Source organism: Falco cherrug, chromosome Z (assembly GCF_023634085.1).
Source record: "Falco cherrug isolate bFalChe1 chromosome Z, bFalChe1.pri, whole genome shotgun sequence".
Lineage (NCBI taxonomy): Eukaryota > Metazoa > Chordata > Aves > Falconiformes > Falconidae > Falco > Falco cherrug.
In genome coordinates this window covers 9895220-9910786 of record NC_073720.1, presented here as the reverse complement: position 1 = coordinate 9910786, position 15567 = coordinate 9895220, and the positions used below count along the sequence as shown (strand labels likewise).

Here is a 15567-nt window from a genome sequence, read left to right as displayed (position 1 = left end):
CAGGTTTTGGAGGTGCTCATAGCTGGAGGTCTTTGCATATGCATCATGGCAGCAAAAGCAGAAGAGCTGTGGGAGGGAAAGTATATGCAGTTTTTTTTCCTTACCTGGGTACAGAACGTAAATGGCATGTGAGAGATGAATGGCCTGGTGTTGTCCGTGGTGTGTTTTCCTTTCACTTGTGTCTGGCCTTTGTTTTCGTCTTAGCTGGTCTTTCCTTTTCGTGTTGGGAAGGGTTGTGAAGTGATGTCACTTGTCAGAGCGTGGGGAGCCCCCTCCTGGAGCGAGGGCCTGGGGGTGGGGGCGGCTTGGGAGGAGGTGGCTCTGGGGGTAGGCACTTGAGCGTGGGCTGTGTTCCCGCATGGATCTGCCCCGTTGAAGCTGACGGGCACGGGGAGGAAAGGCTTGAGGGAAAAGGAAGAGGAAGAAGGGAAGAGTTTTGCTGCGGTTGCTGTTGCTGCCTTGGCCGCCTTGGCTGCCCAGCTGTGGTCCCGTGGGTGCACGTGCCCGCCCCTGTATCCCCGGGGTCTTGTGTTTTGTCTGCCCCCGGGCTGAGGTGGGCCTGGAGACGGAACCGTGGCCCGTAAGTGAAGGGTCCCATGTTTGGGATGGCCTGAGGCCCTGCTCCTCTGAAGAGGAGGGGTGCCCAAGAGTCCTCGGGAGGTGGAGCCGGGGCAGCCAGCGTAGCTGCGGAGCTGGAGTGGCAGGAGGAGGAGGTTGCGCTGGCTGAGTTGTTGAGGTCCCTTGCAAGAGGGAGGATGGCATTGTGCTTGCGTGAGGGAGGCTGCCCCGTGTTTCCTGAAAGCGTGTGGAGCAGGGGAAAGGTGTGAAGGGTGTTGGTGGTGGCGGGCCGGGAGCCACGCTGTTGTCAGGCAGCGTTGTGTTGGAGGGTGCAGTGCTTGGGGTGGTGGCGCGTGCACGGTGGTTGGGCGTAGGTAGGTGCCGTCACGGCAGGAGGTAGGCTGACGTTGGAGGTCGCCGGCTGGACCTTGTCCGTGTTGCCCTAGAACAGCAGAGTTGGCGCTGCAAGGTGTTTTGAAGCAGCGCAGGCAGAGAGTTGTGGTGAGCAATGCCTGAAGCTGCAAGAGCCAGCGACCCCGAGTTGGGTCTGTGCCGTGCCGCTCCCTCCTAGACTCATGGCATGGTTTGGGCTGGGTCGGGTTGGGCTGGGAGGGACCCTCAGAGGTCGCCGGGCCCAACCCGCCAGCAAGGGGCAGGGCCGTCTCAAGTAGAGGAGGTTCTGAGAGCCCCGTCCAGGCTGACCTGGGAGGTTTCCAGGGACGGGGCGCGCCCCACCTCTGTGGGCAACGTGTTGCAGCGTTTTGCCTCCCGGTTGGTCGCAGCGTGTTGCCTTCCTTGTAGGGAGCGTGAGCCGCCCCTCGTTTGGTTTGAAGCCAGTCCCCGCTGTGGTGTGGCTGCAGGCCCTTTGACCGAGTCGTCGGCCATCTTTCTTGTGAGCCCCCTGGAAGTGCCGAAAGGCCGCAGTAAGGTCTCCGCGGGGCCTTCCCTGCTGCAGGCTGAAGAAGCCCGTCTCTCTGAGCCTTTCGTCGCAGGAGAGGCGTTGCAAGGCTCTGACGGTGTCTGTGGCCCTGCTGTGGACGCGCTGCAAGAGGTGCGAGGCCTCCCTGTAGCGAGGCCTCCAGAGCTGAGGATCAGTTGGTGGAAAGCGGGGCGGGGGGTGGGAACTGTGGAGGAGACGGGCCGACACGGAGGCTCGGGTGACGCTGGCTGTGAAAGCCTGGGAGAGGTTTTTGAGAGAGGTGGAGGAAAGCGCCTCCTTGGGGAGAGGTGTCAAGGGGGAGAGTGGGCACGGGGCCTGCAGAGCCCGTGTGGGGCAGGGCTTGGAGCAGGTGCTGAGTGGCGGTGGCTTCGCGCCACGCCGAAGGCTCGTTCCTTGTGCTTGTGAGACAAGATGCATTGGGCAAGGTCTTTGCAACAGGTCTTTATTTTGTGTGGAGTGAATAAATAGGTGAATAAATAGGTGAAGTCCCGCGGTGGCAATAAATAAGAGTTGTATAAATAAGGGGGTCAGTCAGTGGGGGCGGAGGGCGTGGGGCCGTTGCTGCAGCGGCTGTTGGCGTGGCTGAGGGTAGGCGGGATGAGAGAGGTGGGGCTGGGTCCGCCGGGGCTCCAGAAGTGTTGTTGTCGGTGTGGTGGGGCCGTGCGCGGTGCGCGTTGGCCGCGGTGCTTGGGCTAACGGCGCATGGTGCGGGTGAGGTTGTGGAGGCGTTGGAAGCAGGCGCGAGCTTCGAGGCGGACGTGGTCCCAGGCGCAGGCGCTGTGGTTGTGGGTGTGGAGGAAGTCCTGGATGTGCGTGAAGTACCTGTCGATGCTGAGTCGCTGCCTTTTGAAGAGCGTGGCGCTGGCTGTCGGGCATTGCTCCAGGCGTTGGATGTAGTGCTGTAGGTGGTTGAGGAGGTGGGTGGCGCGCGCCGGTGTCCCAGTGTTGTGGGGCGCTGTCGTTGCTGAGGGTGTGGAAGAGGTGCTGTAGGATGCGGAGGGCGGGGTGGCGGCGGCTTGCTGTGGGTGGCTGGTGTGGAGGAGGGTGTCGGGGAAGCGGAAGGGCGCCTGGTGTTGCTGGCAGGGCTGTGTCGGGCTGGGAGCCATGGCCTGGAGGAGCCGGAGGCCGTCCCAGGGGAAGGTGTCGTCGCCGGGCCGCAGGTGGTGGCAGGCTGAGGGCGGTGGCGAGAGCCGTCAGGAGGAGCAGGAGCGGCGTGGCGCCGTGCGTCAGGCGGGGCTGCGGGGTTGCGGGCGCTGTCATGGTGGTTGGGTGGGTGTCGCTGTGCAGGAGCCCGGGCAGGCTTGGTGGTGTTGCGGGTGGTCGCTGTGCTTGGTGTGGTGCCGGGTGGCCGGCTTTATGTGGCGCGGCGGCTTCCCCTTCCTCGCTTTCCGATGGCAGCGAGTTTCCGGCTGTGGCTTTCAGTTTTGGCTGGTGGCTGTGGTGGTCTTGGGGAAGTGCGTTGTTGGGGTGGCCGTGGGTGGGGAGAGCGGTGGCGGTGCTTTGGCGGTGGTGTGTCGTGGGGAGGTTGGCTGTAGTGGTCGCGCGGGGGATGCGCAAGCGCCGGGGCAGAGCCCCTGGGGGCAGCTGTGCCGGGGAGGTGTGTCAGGGTTTCCCTGTTGGCTGCAGGGCGAGCTGTGGTGCCTCTTCTCCGCAGCTGAAGTTTCCCTTCCTGCCCAAGTGTCTTTTCCGCCTGTAATGGCCTGGTGTTGTCCGTGGTGTGTTTTCCTTTCACTTGTGTCTGGCCTTTGTTTTCGTCTTAGCTGGTCTTTCCTTTTCGTGTTGGGAAGGGTTGTGAAGTGATGTCACTTGTCAGAGCGTGGGGAGCCCCCTCCTGGAGCGAGGGCCTGGGGGTGGGGGCGGCTTGGGAGGAGGTGGCTCTGGGGGTAGGCACTTGAGCGTGGGCTGTGTTCCCGCATGGATCTGCCCCGTTGAAGCTGACGGGCACGGGGAGGAAAGGCTTGAGGGAAAAGGAAGAGGAAGAAGGGAAGAGTTTTGCTGCGGTTGCTGTTGCTGCCTTGGCCGCCTTGGCTGCCCGGCTGTGGTCCCGTGGGTGCACGTGCCCGCCCCTGTATCCCCGGGGTCTTGTGTTTTGTCTGCCCCCGGGGCTGAGGTGGGCCTGGAGACGGAACCGTGGCCCGTAAGTGAAGGGTCCCATGTTTGGGATGGCCTGAGGCCCTGCTCCTCTGAAGAGGAGGGGTGCCCAAGAGTCCTCGGGAGGTGGAGCCGGGGCAGCCAGCGTAGCTGCGGAGCTGGAGTGGCAGGAGGAGGAGGTTGCGCTGGCTGAGTTGTTGAGGTCCCTTGCAAGAGGGAGGATGGCATTGTGCTTGCGTGAGGGAGGCTGCCCCGTGTTTCCTGAAAGCGTGTGGAGCAGGCGAAAGGTGTGAAGGGTGTTGGTGGTGGCGGGCCGGGAGCCACGCTGTTGTCAGGCAGCGTTGTGTTGGAGGGTGCAGTGCTTGGGGTGGTGGCGCGTGCACGGTGGTTGGGCGTAGGTAGGTGCCGTCACGGCAGGAGGTAGGCTGACGTTGGAGGTCGCCGGCTGGACCTTGTCCGTGTTGCCCTAGAACAGCAGAGTTGGCGCTGCAAGGTGTTTTGAAGCAGCGCAGGCAGAGAGTTGTGGTGAGCAATGCCTGAAGCTGCAAGAGCCAGCGACCCCGAGTTGGGTCTGTGCCGTGCCGCTCCCTCCTAGACTCATGGCATGGTTTGGGCTGGGTCGGGTTGGGCTGGGAGGGACCCTCAGAGGTCGCCGGGCCCAACCCGCCAGCAAGGGGCAGGGCCGTCTCAAGTAGAGGAGGTTCTGAGAGCCCCGTCCAGGCTGACCTGGGAGGTTTCCAGGGACGGGGCGCGCCCCACCTCTGTGGGCAACGTGTTGCAGCGTTTTGCCTCCCGGTTGGTCGCAGCGTGTTGCCTTCCTTGTAGGGAGCGTGAGCCGCCCCTCGTTTGGTTTGAAGCCAGTCCCCGCTGTGGTGTGGCTGCAGGCCCTTTGACCGAGTCGTCGGCCATCTTTCTTGTGAGCCCCCTGGAAGTGCCGAAAGGCCGCAGTAAGGTCTCCGCGGGGCCTTCCCTGCTGCAGGCTGAAGAAGCCCGTCTCTCTGAGCCTTTCGTCGCAGGAGAGGCGTTGCAAGGCTCTGACGGTGTCTGTGGCCCTGCTGTGGACGCGCTGCAAGAGGTGCGAGGCCTCCCTGTAGCGAGGCCTCCAGAGCTGAGGATCAGTTGGTGGAAAGCGGGGCGGGGGGTGGGAACTGTGGAGGAGACGGGCCGACACGGAGGCTCGGGTGACGCTGGCTGTTGAAAGCCTGGGAGAGGTTTTTGAGAGAGGTGGAGGAAAGCGCCTCCTTGGGGAGAGGTGTCAAGGGGGAGAGTGGGCACGGGGCCTGCAGAGCCCGTGTGGGGCAGGGCTTGGAGCAGGTGCTGAGTGGCGGTGGCTTCGCGCCACGCCGAAGGCTCGTTCCTTGTGCTTGTGAGACAAGATGCATTGGGCAAGGTCTTTGCAACAGGTCTTTATTTTGTGTGGAGTGAATAAATAGGTGAATAAATAGGTGAAGTCCCGCGGTGGCAATAAATAAGAGTTGTATAAATAAGGGGGTCAGTCAGTGGGGGCGGAGGGCGCGGGGCCGTTGCTGCAGCGGCTGTTGGCGTGGCTGAGGGTAGGCGGGATGAGAGAGGTGGGGCTGGGTCCGCCGGGGCTCCAGAAGTGTTGTTGTCGGTGTGGTGGGGCCGTGCGTCTGTGCGCGTTGGCCGCGGTGCTTGGGCTAACGGCGCATGGTGCGGGTGAGGTTGTGGAGGCGTTGGAAGCAGGCGCGAGCTTCGAGGCGGACGTGGTCCCAGGCGCAGGCGCTGTGGTTGTGGGTGTGGAGGAAGTCCTGGATGTGCGTGAAGTACCTGTCGATGCTGAGTCGCTGCCTTTTGAAGAGCGTGGCGCTGGCTGTCGGGCATTGCTCCAGGCGTTGGATGTAGTGCTGTAGGTGGTTGAGGAGGTGGTGGCGCGCGCCGGTGTCCCAGTGTTGTGGGGCGCTGTCGTTGCTGAGGGTGTGGAAGAGGTGCTGTAGGATGCGGAGGGCGGTGGCGGCGGCTTGCTGTGGGTGGCTGGTGTGGAGGAGGGTGTCGGGGAAGCGGAAGGGCGCCTGGTGTTGCTGGCAGGGCTGTGTCGGGCTGGGAGCCATGGCCTGGAGGAGCCGGAGGCCGTCCCAGGGGAAGGTGTCGTCGCCGGGCCGCAGGTGGTGGCAGGCGAGGGCGGTGGCGAGAGCCGTCAGGAGGAGCAGGAGCGGCGTGGCGCCGTGCGTCAGGCGGGGCTGCGGGGTTGCGGGCGCTGTCATGGTGGTTGGGTGGGTGTCGCTGTGCAGGAGCCCGGGCAGGCTTGGTGGTGTTGCGGGTGGTCGCTGTGCTTGGTGTGGTGCCGGGTGGCCGGCTTTATGTGGCGCGGCGGCTTCCCCTTCCTCGCTTTCCGATGGCAGCGAGTTTCCGGCTGTGGCTTTCAGTTTTGGCTGGTGGCTGTGGTGGTCTTGGGGAAGTGCGTTGTTGGGGTGGCCGTGGGTGGGGAGAGCGGTGGCGGTGCTTTGGCGGTGGTGTGTCGTGGGGAGGTTGGCTGTAGTGGTCGCGCGGGGGATGCGCAAGCGCCGGGGCAGAGCCCCTGGGGGCAGCTGTGCCGGGGAGGTGTGTCAGGGTTTCCCTGTTGGCTGCAGGGCGAGCTGTGGTGCCTCTTCTCCGCAGCTGAAGTTTCCCTTCCTGCCCAAGTGTCTTTTCCGCCTGTAATGGCCTGGTGTTGTCCGTGGTGTGTTTTCCTTTCACTTGTGTCTGGCCTTTGTTTTCGTCTTAGCTGGTCTTTCCTTTTCGTGTTGGGAAGGGTTGTGAAGTGATGTCACTTGTCAGAGCGTGGGGAGCCCCCTCCTGGAGCGAGGGCCTGGGGGTGGGGGCGGCTTGGGAGGAGGTGGCTCTGGGGGTAGGCACTTGAGCGTGGGCTGTGTTCCCGCATGGATCTGCCCCGTTGAAGCTGACGGGCACGGGGAGGAAAGGCTTGAGGGAAAAGGAAGAGGAAGAAGGGAAGAGTTTTGCTGCGGTTGCTGTTGCTGCCTTGGCCGCCTTGGCTGCCCGGCTGTGGTCCCGTGGGTGCACGTGCCCGCCCCTGTATCCCCGGGGTCTTGTGTTTTGTCTGCCCCCGGGGCTGAGGTGGGCCTGGAGACGGAACCGTGGCCCGTAAGTGAAGGGTCCCATGTTTGGGATGGCCTGAGGCCCTGCTCCTCTGAAGAGGAGGGGTGCCCAAGAGTCCTCGGGAGGTGGAGCCGGGGCAGCCAGCGTAGCTGCGGAGCTGGAGTGGCAGGAGGAGGAGGTTGCGCTGGCTGAGTTGTTGAGGTCCCTTGCAAGAGGGAGGATGGCATTGTGCTTGCGTGAGGGAGGCTGCCCCGTGTTTCCTGAAAGCGTGTGGAGCAGGCGAAAGGTGTGAAGGGTGTTGGTGGTGGCGGGCCGGGAGCCACGCTGTTGTCAGGCAGCGTTGTGTTGGAGGGTGCAGTGCTTGGGGTGGTGGCGCGTGCACGGTGGTTGGGCGTAGGTAGGTGCCGTCACGGCAGGAGGTAGGCTGACGTTGGAGGTCGCCGGCTGGACCTTGTCCGTGTTGCCCTAGAACAGCAGAGTTGGCGCTGCAAGGTGTTTTGAAGCAGCGCAGGCAGAGAGTTGTGGTGAGCAATGCCTGAAGCTGCAAGAGCCAGCGACCCCGAGTTGGGTCTGTGCCGTGCCGCTCCCTCCTAGACTCATGGCATGGTTTGGGCTGGGTCGGGTTGGGCTGGGAGGGACCCTCAGAGGTCGCCGGGCCCAACCCGCCAGCAAGGGGCAGGGCCGTCTCAAGTAGAGGAGGTTCTGAGAGCCCCGTCCAGGCTGACCTGGGAGGTTTCCAGGGACGGGGCGCGCCCCACCTCTGTGGGCAACGTGTTGCAGCGTTTTGCCTCCCGGTTGGTCGCAGCGTGTTGCCTTCCTTGTAGGGAGCGTGAGCCGCCCCTCGTTTGGTTTGAAGCCAGTCCCCGCTGTGGTGTGGCTGCAGGCCCTTTGACCGAGTCGTCGGCCATCTTTCTTGTGAGCCCCCTGGAAGTGCCGAAAGGCCGCAGTAAGGTCTCCGCGGGGCCTTCCCTGCTGCAGGCTGAAGAAGCCCGTCTCTCTGAGCCTTTCGTCGCAGGAGAGGCGTTGCAAGGCTCTGACGGTGTCTGTGGCCCTGCTGTGGACGCGCTGCAAGAGGTGCGAGGCCTCCCTGTAGCGAGGCCTCCAGAGCTGAGGATCAGTTGGTGGAAAGCGGGGCGGGGGGTGGGAACTGTGGAGGAGACGGGCCGACACGGAGGCTCGGGTGACGCTGGCTGTTGAAAGCCTGGGAGAGGTTTTTGAGAGAGGTGGAGGAAAGCGCCTCCTTGGGGAGAGGTGTCAAGGGGGAGAGTGGGCACGGGGCCTGCAGAGCCCGTGTGGGGCAGGGCTTGGAGCAGGTGCTGAGTGGCGGTGGCTTCGCGCCACGCCGAAGGCTCGTTCCTTGTGCTTGTGAGACAAGATGCATTGGGCAAGGTCTTTGCAACAGGTCTTTATTTTGTGTGGAGTGAATAAATAGGTGAAGTCCCGCGGTGGCAATAAATAAGAGTTGTATAAATAAGGGGGTCAGTCAGTGGGGGCGGAGGGCGCGGGGCCGTTGCTGCAGCGGCTGTTGGCGTGGCTGAGGGTAGGCGGGATGAGAGAGGTGGGGCTGGGTCCGCCGGGGCTCCGGAAGTGTTGTTGTCGGTGTGGTGGGGCCGTGCGCTGTGCGCGTTGGCCGCGGTGCTTGGGCTAACGGCGCATGGTGCGGGTGAGGTTGTGGAGGCGTTGGAAGCAGGCGCGAGCTTCGAGGCGGACGTGGTCCCAGGCGCAGGCGCTGTGGTTGTGGGTGTGGAGGAAGTCCTGGATGTGCGTGAAGTACCTGTCGATGCTGAGTCGCTGCCTTTTGAAGAGCGTGGCGCTGGCTGTCGGGCATTGCTCCAGGCGTTGGATGTAGTGCTGTAGGTGGTTGAGGAGGTGGTGGCGCGCGCCGGTGTCCCAGTGTTGTGGGGCGCTGTCGTTGCTGAGGGTGTGGAAGAGGTGCTGTAGGATGCGGAGGGCGGGTGGCGGCGGCTTGCTGTGGGTGGCTGGTGTGGAGGAGGGTGTCGGGGAAGCGGAAGGGCGCCTGGTGTTGCTGGCAGGGCTGTGTCGGGCTGGGAGCCATGGCCTGGAGGAGCCGGAGGCCGTCCCAGGGGAAGGTGTCGTCGCCGGGCCGCAGGTGGTGGCAGGCGAGGGCGGGTGGCGAGAGCCGTCAGGAGGAGCAGGAGCGGCGTGGCGCCGTGCGTCAGGCGGGGCTGCGGGGTTGCGGGCGCTGTCATGGTGGTTGGGTGGGTGTCGCTGTGCAGGAGCCCGGGCAGGCTTGGTGGTGTTGCGGGTGGTCGCTGTGCTTGGTGTGGTGCCGGGTGGCCGGCTTTATGTGGCGCGGCGGCTTCCCCTTCCTCGCTTTCCGATGGCAGCGAGTTTCCGGCTGTGGCTTTCAGTTTTGGCTGGTGGCTGTGGTGGTCTTGGGGAAGTGCGTTGTTGGGGTGGCCGTGGGTGGGGAGAGCGGTGGCGGTGCTTTGGCGGTGGTGTGTCGTGGGGAGGTTGGCTGTAGTGGTCGCGCGGGGGATGCGCAAGCGCCGGGGCAGAGCCCCTGGGGGCAGCTGTGCCGGGGAGGTGTGTCAGGGTTTCCCTGTTGGCTGCAGGGCGAGCTGTGGTGCCTCTTCTCCGCAGCTGAAGTTTCCCTTCCTGCCCAAGTGTCTTTTCCGCCTGTAATGGCCTGGTGTTGTCCGTGGTGTGTTTTCCTTTCACTTGTGTCTGGCCTTTGTTTTCGTCTTAGCTGGTCTTTCCTTTTCGTGTTGGGAAGGGTTGTGAAGTGATGTCACTTGTCAGAGCGTGGGGAGCCCCCTCCTGGAGCGAGGGCCTGGGGGTGGGGGCGGCTTGGGAGGAGGTGGCTCTGGGGGTAGGCACTTGAGCGTGGGCTGTGTTCCCGCATGGATCTGCCCCGTTGAAGCTGACGGGCACGGGGAGGAAAGGCTTGAGGGAAAAGGAAGAGGAAGAAGGGAAGAGTTTTGCTGCGGTTGCTGTTGCTGCCTTGGCCGCCTTGGCTGCCCGGCTGTGGTCCCGTGGGTGCACGTGCCCGCCCCTGTATCCCCGGGGTCTTGTGTTTTGTCTGCCCCCGGGGCTGAGGTGGGCCTGGAGACGGAACCGTGGCCCGTAAGTGAAGGGTCCCATGTTTGGGATGGCCTGAGGCCCTGCTCCTCTGAAGAGGAGGGGTGCCCAAGAGTCCTCGGGAGGTGGAGCCAGGGCAGCCAGCGTAGCTGCGGAGCTGGAGTGGCAGGAGGAGGAGGTTGCGCTGGCTGAGTTGTTGAGGTCCCTTGCAAGAGGGAGGATGGCATTGTGCTTGCGTGAGGGAGGCTGCCCCGTGTTTCCTGAAAGCGTGTGGAGCAGGCGAAAGGTGTGAAGGGTGTTGGTGGTGGCGGGCCGGGAGCCACGCTGTTGTCAGGCAGCGTTGTGTTGGAGGGTGCAGTGCTTGGGGTGGTGGCGCGTGCACGGTGGTTGGGCGTAGGTAGGTGCCGTCACGGCAGGAGGTAGGCTGACGTTGGAGGTCGCCGGCTGGACCTTGTCCGTGTTGCCCTAGAACAGCAGAGTTGGCGCTGCAAGGTGTTTTGAAGCAGCGCAGGCAGAGAGTTGTGGTGAGCAATGCCTGAAGCTGCAAGAGCCAGCGACCCCGAGTTGGGTCTGTGCCGTGCCGCTCCCTCCTAGACTCATGGCATGGTTTGGGCTGGGTCGGGTTGGGCTGGGAGGGACCCTCAGAGGTCGCCGGGCCCAACCCGCCAGCAAGGGGCAGGGCCGTCTCAAGTAGAGGAGGTTCTGAGAGCCCCGTCCAGGCTGACCTGGGAGGTTTCCAGGGACGGGGCGCGCCCCACCTCTGTGGGCAACGTGTTGCAGCGTTTTGCCTCCCGGTTGGTCGCAGCGTGTTGCCTTCCTTGTAGGGAGCGTGAGCCGCCCCTCGTTTGGTTTGAAGCCAGTCCCCGCTGTGGTGTGGCTGCAGGCCCTTTGACCGAGTCGTCGGCCATCTTTCTTGTGAGCCCCCTGGAAGTGCCGAAAGGCCGCAGTAAGGTCTCCGCGGGGCCTTCCCTGCTGCAGGCTGAAGAAGCCCGTCTCTCTGAGCCTTTCGTCGCAGGAGAGGCGTTGCAAGGCTCTGACGGTGTCTGTGGCCCTGCTGTGGACGCGCTGCAAGAGGTGCGAGGCCTCCCTGTAGCGAGGCCTCCAGAGCTGAGGATCAGTTGGTGGAAAGCGGGGCGGGGGGTGGGAACTGTGGAGGAGACGGGCCGACACGGAGGCTCGGGTGACGCTGGCTGTTGAAAGCCTGGGAGAGGTTTTTGAGAGAGGTGGAGGAAAGCGCCTCCTTGGGGAGAGGTGTCAAGGGGGAGAGTGGGCACGGGGCCTGCAGAGCCCGTGTGGGGCAGGGCTTGGAGCAGGTGCTGAGTGGCGGTGGCTTCGCGCCACGCCGAAGGCTCGTTCCTTGTGCTTGTGAGACAAGATGCATTGGGCAAGGTCTTTGCAACAGGTCTTTATTTTGTGTGGAGTGAATAAATAGGTGAAGTCCCGCGGTGGCAATAAATAAGAGTTGTATAAATAAGGGGGTCAGTCAGTGGGGGCGGAGGGCGCGGGGCCGTTGCTGCAGCGGAGGTAGGCGGGATGAGAGAGGTGGGGCTGGGTTCCGCCGGGGCTCCAGAAGTGTTGTTGTCGGTGTGGTGGGGCCGTGCGCTGTGCGCGTTGGCCGCGGTGCTTGGGCTAACGGCGCATGGTGCGGGTGAGGTTGTGGAGGCGTTGGAAGCAGGCGCGAGCTTCGAGGCGGACGTGTCCCAGGCGCAGGCGCTGTGGTTGTGGGTGTGGAGGAAGTCCTGGATGTGCGTGAAGTACCTGTCGATGCTGAGTCGCTGCCTTTTGAAGAGCGTGGCGCTGGCTGTCGGGCATTGCTCCAGGCGTTGGATGTAGTGCTGTAGGTGGTTGAGGAGGTGGTGGCGCGCAGCCGGTGTCCCAGTGTTGTGGGGCGCTGTCGTTGCTGAGGGTGTGGAAGAGGTGCTGTAGGATGCGGAGGGCGGTGGCGGCGGCTTGCTGTGGGTGGCTGGTGTGGAGGAGGGTGTCGGGGAAGCGGAAGGGCGCCTGGTGTTGCTGGCAGGGGCTGTGTCGGGCTGGGAGCCATGGCCTGGAGGAGCCGGAGGCCGTCCCAGGGGAAGGTGTCGTCGCCGGGCCGCAGGTGGTGGCAGGCGAGGGCGGGTGGCGAGAGCCGTCAGGAGGAGCAGGAGCGGCGTGGCGCCGGTGCGTCAGGCGGGGCTTCGGGGTTTGCGGGCGCTGTCATGGTGGTTGGGTGGGTGTCGCTGTGCAGGAGCCCGGCAGGCTTGGTGGTGTTGCGGGTGGTCGCTGTGCTTGGTGTGGTGCCGGGTGGCCGGCTTTATGTGGCGCGGCGGCTTCCCCTTCCTCGCTTTCCGATGGCAGCGAGTTTCCGGCTGTGGCTTTCAGTTTTGGCTGGTGGCTGTGGTGGTCTTGGGGAAGTGCGTTGTTGGGGTGGCCGTGGGTGGGGGAGAGCGGTGGCGGTGCTTTTGGCGGTGGTGTGTCGTGGGGAGGTTGGCTGTAGTGGTCGCGCGGGGGATGCGCAAGCGCCGGGGCAGAGCCCCTGGGGGCAGCTGTGCCGGGGAGGTTGTGTGTTTGTTTTTCAGGGTTTCCCTGTTGGCTGCAGGGCGAGCTGTGGTGCCTCTTCTCCGCAGCTGAAGTTTCCCTTCCTGCCCAAGTGTCTTTTCCGCCTGTAATGGCCTGGTGTTGTCCGTGGTGTGTTTTCCTTTCACTTGTGTCTGGCTTTGTTTTCGTCTTAGCTGGTCTTTCCTTTTCGTGTTGGGAAGGGTTGTGAAGTGATGTCACTTGTCAGAGCGTGGGGAGCCCCCTCCTGGAGCGAGGGCCCTGGGGGTGGGGCGGCTTGGGAGGAGGTGGCTCTGGGGGTAGGCACTTGAGCGTGGGCTGTGTTCCCGCATGATCTGCCCCGTTGAAGCTGACGGGCACGGGGAGGAAAGGCTTGAGGGAAAAGGAAGAGGAAGAAGGGAAGAGTTTTGCTGCGGTTGCTGTTGCTGCCTTGGCCGCCTTGGCTGCCCGGCTGTGGTCCCGTGGGTGCACGTGCCCGCCCCTGTATCCCCGGGGTCTTGTGTTTTGTCTGCCCCCGGGGCTGAGGTGGGCCTGGAGACGGAACCGTGGCCCAGTAAGTGAAGGGTCCCATGTTTGGGATGGCCTGAGGCCCTGCTCCTCTGAAGAGGAGGGGTGCCCAAGAGTCCTCGGGAGGTGGAGCCGGGGCAGCCAGCGTAGCTGCGGAGCTGGAGTGGCAGGAGGAGGAGGTTGCGCTGGCTGAGTTGTTGAGGTCCCTTGCAAGAGGGAGGATGGCATTGTGCTTGCGTGAGGGAGGCTGCCCCGTGTTTCCTGAAAGCGTGTGGAGCAGGGGAAAGGTGTGAAGGGTGTTTGGTGGTGGCGGGCCGGGAGCCACGCTGTTGTCAGGCAGCGTTGTGTTGGAGGGTGCAGTGCTTGGGGTGGTGGGCGCGTGCACGGTGGTTGGGCGTAGGTAGGTGCCGTCACGGCAGGAGGTAGGCTGACGTTGGAGGTCGCCGGCTGGACCTTGTCCGTGTTGCCCTAGAACAGCAGAGTTGGCGCTGCAAGGTGTTTTGAAGCAGCGCAGGCAGAGAGTTGTGGTGAGCAATGCCTGAAGCTGCAAGAGCCAGCGACCCCGAGTTGGGTCTGTGCCGTGCCGCTCCCTCCTAGACTCATGGCATGGTTTGGGATGGGTGGGGTTGGGCTGGGAGGGACCCTCAGAGGTCGCCGGGCCCAACCCGCCAGCAAGGGGCAGGGCCGTCTCAAGTAGAGGAGGTTCTGAGAGCCCCGTCCAGGCTGACCTGGGAGGTTTCCAGGGACGGGGCGCGCCCCACCTCTGTGGGCAACGTGTTGCAGCGTTTTGCCTCCCGGTTGGTCGCAGCGTGTTGCCTTCCTTGTAGGGAGCGTGAGCCGCCCCTCGTTTGGTTTGAAGCCAGTCCCCGCTGTGGTGTGGCTGCAGGCCCTTTGACCGAGTCGTCGGCCATCTTTCTTGTGAGCCCCCTGGAAGTGCCGAAAGGCCGCAGTAAGGTCTCCGCGGGGCCTTCCCTGCTGCAGGCTGAAGAAGCCCGTCTCTCTGAGCCTTTCGTCGCAGGAGAGGCGTTGCAAGGCTCTGACGGTGTCTGTGGCCCTGCTGTGGACGCGCTGCAAGAGGTGCGAGGCCTCCCTGTAGCGAGGCCTCCAGAGCTGAGGATCAGTTGGTGGAAAGCGGGGCGGGGGGTGGGAACTGTGGAGGAGACGGGCCGACACGGAGGCTCGGGTGACGCTGGCTGTTGAAAGCCTGGGAGAGGTTTTTGAGAGAGGTGGAGGAAAGCGCCTCCTTGGGGAGAGGTGTCAAGGGGGAGAGTGGGCACGGGGCCTGCAGAGCCCGTGTGGGGCAGGGCTTGGAGCAGGTGCTGAGTGGCGGTGGCTTCGCGCCACGCCGAAGGCTCGTTCCTTGTGCTTGTGAGACAAGATGCATTGGGCAAGGTCTTTGCAACAGGTCTTTATTTTGTGTGGAGTGAATAAATAGGTGAATAAATAGGTGAAGTCCCGCTGGTGGCAATAAATAAGAGTTGTATAAATAAGGGGGTCAGTCAGTGGGGGCGGAGGGCGCGGGGCCGTTGCTGCAGCGGCTGTTGGCGTGGCTGAGGGTAGGCGGGATGAGAGAGGTGGGGCTGGGTCCGCCGGGGCTCCGGAAGTGTTGTTGTCGGTGTGGTGGGGCCGTGCGCTGTGCGCGTTGGCCGCGGTGCTTGGGCTAACGGCGCATGGTGCGGGTGAGGTTGTGGAGGCGTTGGAAGCAGGCGCGAGCTTCGAGGCGGACGTGGTCCCAGGCGCAGGCGCTGTGGTTGTGGGTGTGGAGGAAGTCCTGGATGTGCGTGAAGTACCTGTCGATGCTGAGTCGCTGCCTTTTGAAGAGCGTGGCGCTGGCTGTCGGGCATTGCTCCAGGCGTTGGATGTAGTGCTGTAGGTGGTTGAGGAGGTGGTGGCGCGCGCCGGTGTCCCAGTGTTGTGGGGCGCTGTCGTTGCTGAGGGTGTGGAAGAGGTGCTGTAGGATGCGGAGGGCGGTGGCGGCGGCTTGCTGTGGGTGGCTGGTGTGGAGGAGGGTGTCGGGGAAGCGGAAGGGCGCCTGGTGTTGCTGGCAGGGCTGTGTCGGGCTGGGAGCCATGGCCTGGAGGAGCCGGAGGCCGTCCCAGGGGAAGGTGTCGTCGCCGGGCCGCAGGTGGTGGCAGGCGAGGGCGGTGGCGAGAGCCGTCAGGAGGAGCAGGAGCGGCGTGGCGCCGTGCGTCAGGCGGGGCTGCGGGGTTGCGGGCGCTGTCATGGTGGTTGGGTGGGTGTCGCTGTGCAGGAGCCCGGGCAGGCTTGGTGGTGTTGCGGGTGGTCGCTGTGCTTGGTGTGGTGCCGGGTGGCCGGCTTTATGTGGCGCGGCGGCTTCCCCTTCCTTGCTTTCCGATGGCAGCGAGTTTCCGGCTGTGGCTTTCAGTTTTGGCTGGTGGCTGTGGTGGTCTTGGGGAAGTGCGTTGTTGGGGTGGCCGTGGGTGGGGAGAGCGGTGGCGGTGCTTTGGCGGTGGTGTGTCATGGGGAGGTTGGCTGTAGTGGTCGCGCGGGGGATGCGCAAGCGCCGGGGCAGAGCCCCTGGGGGCAGCTGTGCCGGGGAGGTGTGTCAGGGTTTCCCTGTTGGCTGCAGGGCGAGCTGTGGTGCCTCTTCTCCGCAGCTGAAGTTTCCCTTCCTGCCCAAGTGTCTTTTCCGCCTGTAATGGCCTGGTGTTGTCCGTGGTGTGTTTTCCTTTCACTTGTGTCTGGCCTTTGTTTTCGTCTTAGCTGGTCTTTCCTTTTCGTGTTGGGAAGGGTTGTGAAGTGATGTCACTTGTCAGAGCGTGGGGAGCCCCCTCCTGGAGCGAGGGCCTGGGGGTGGGGGCGGCTTGGGAGGAGGTGGCTCT

The 15567-nt window shown here is 64.2% G+C and overlaps 3 protein-coding genes and 2 pseudogenes across 8 annotated transcripts in view; 1 reads left to right on the top strand and 4 right to left on the bottom strand.

Moving 5' to 3' along the window:
• Window positions 1-15567, top strand: part of UBAP2 (ubiquitin associated protein 2) — a 121809-nt gene that overhangs the window by 51302 nt on the left and 54940 nt on the right. The window lies entirely within an intron of this gene.
• On the bottom strand, window positions 2184-3216 carry LOC129734683 (interferon-like; annotated as a pseudogene).
• LOC129734679 (interferon-like) lies at window positions 5241-6269 on the bottom strand. Its single transcript, XM_055698461.1, has one exon. The coding sequence runs from the start codon at window positions 5809-5811 to the stop codon at window positions 5248-5250; it is 564 nt and encodes a 187-aa protein (XP_055554436.1). The 5' UTR covers window positions 5812-6269; the 3' UTR covers window positions 5241-5247.
• On the bottom strand, window positions 8281-9311 carry LOC129734669 (interferon-like; annotated as a pseudogene).
• Window positions 14378-15045, bottom strand: LOC129734682 (interferon-like). Its single transcript, XM_055698463.1, has one exon. The coding sequence runs from the start codon at window positions 14946-14948 to the stop codon at window positions 14385-14387; it is 564 nt and encodes a 187-aa protein (XP_055554438.1). The 5' UTR covers window positions 14949-15045; the 3' UTR covers window positions 14378-14384.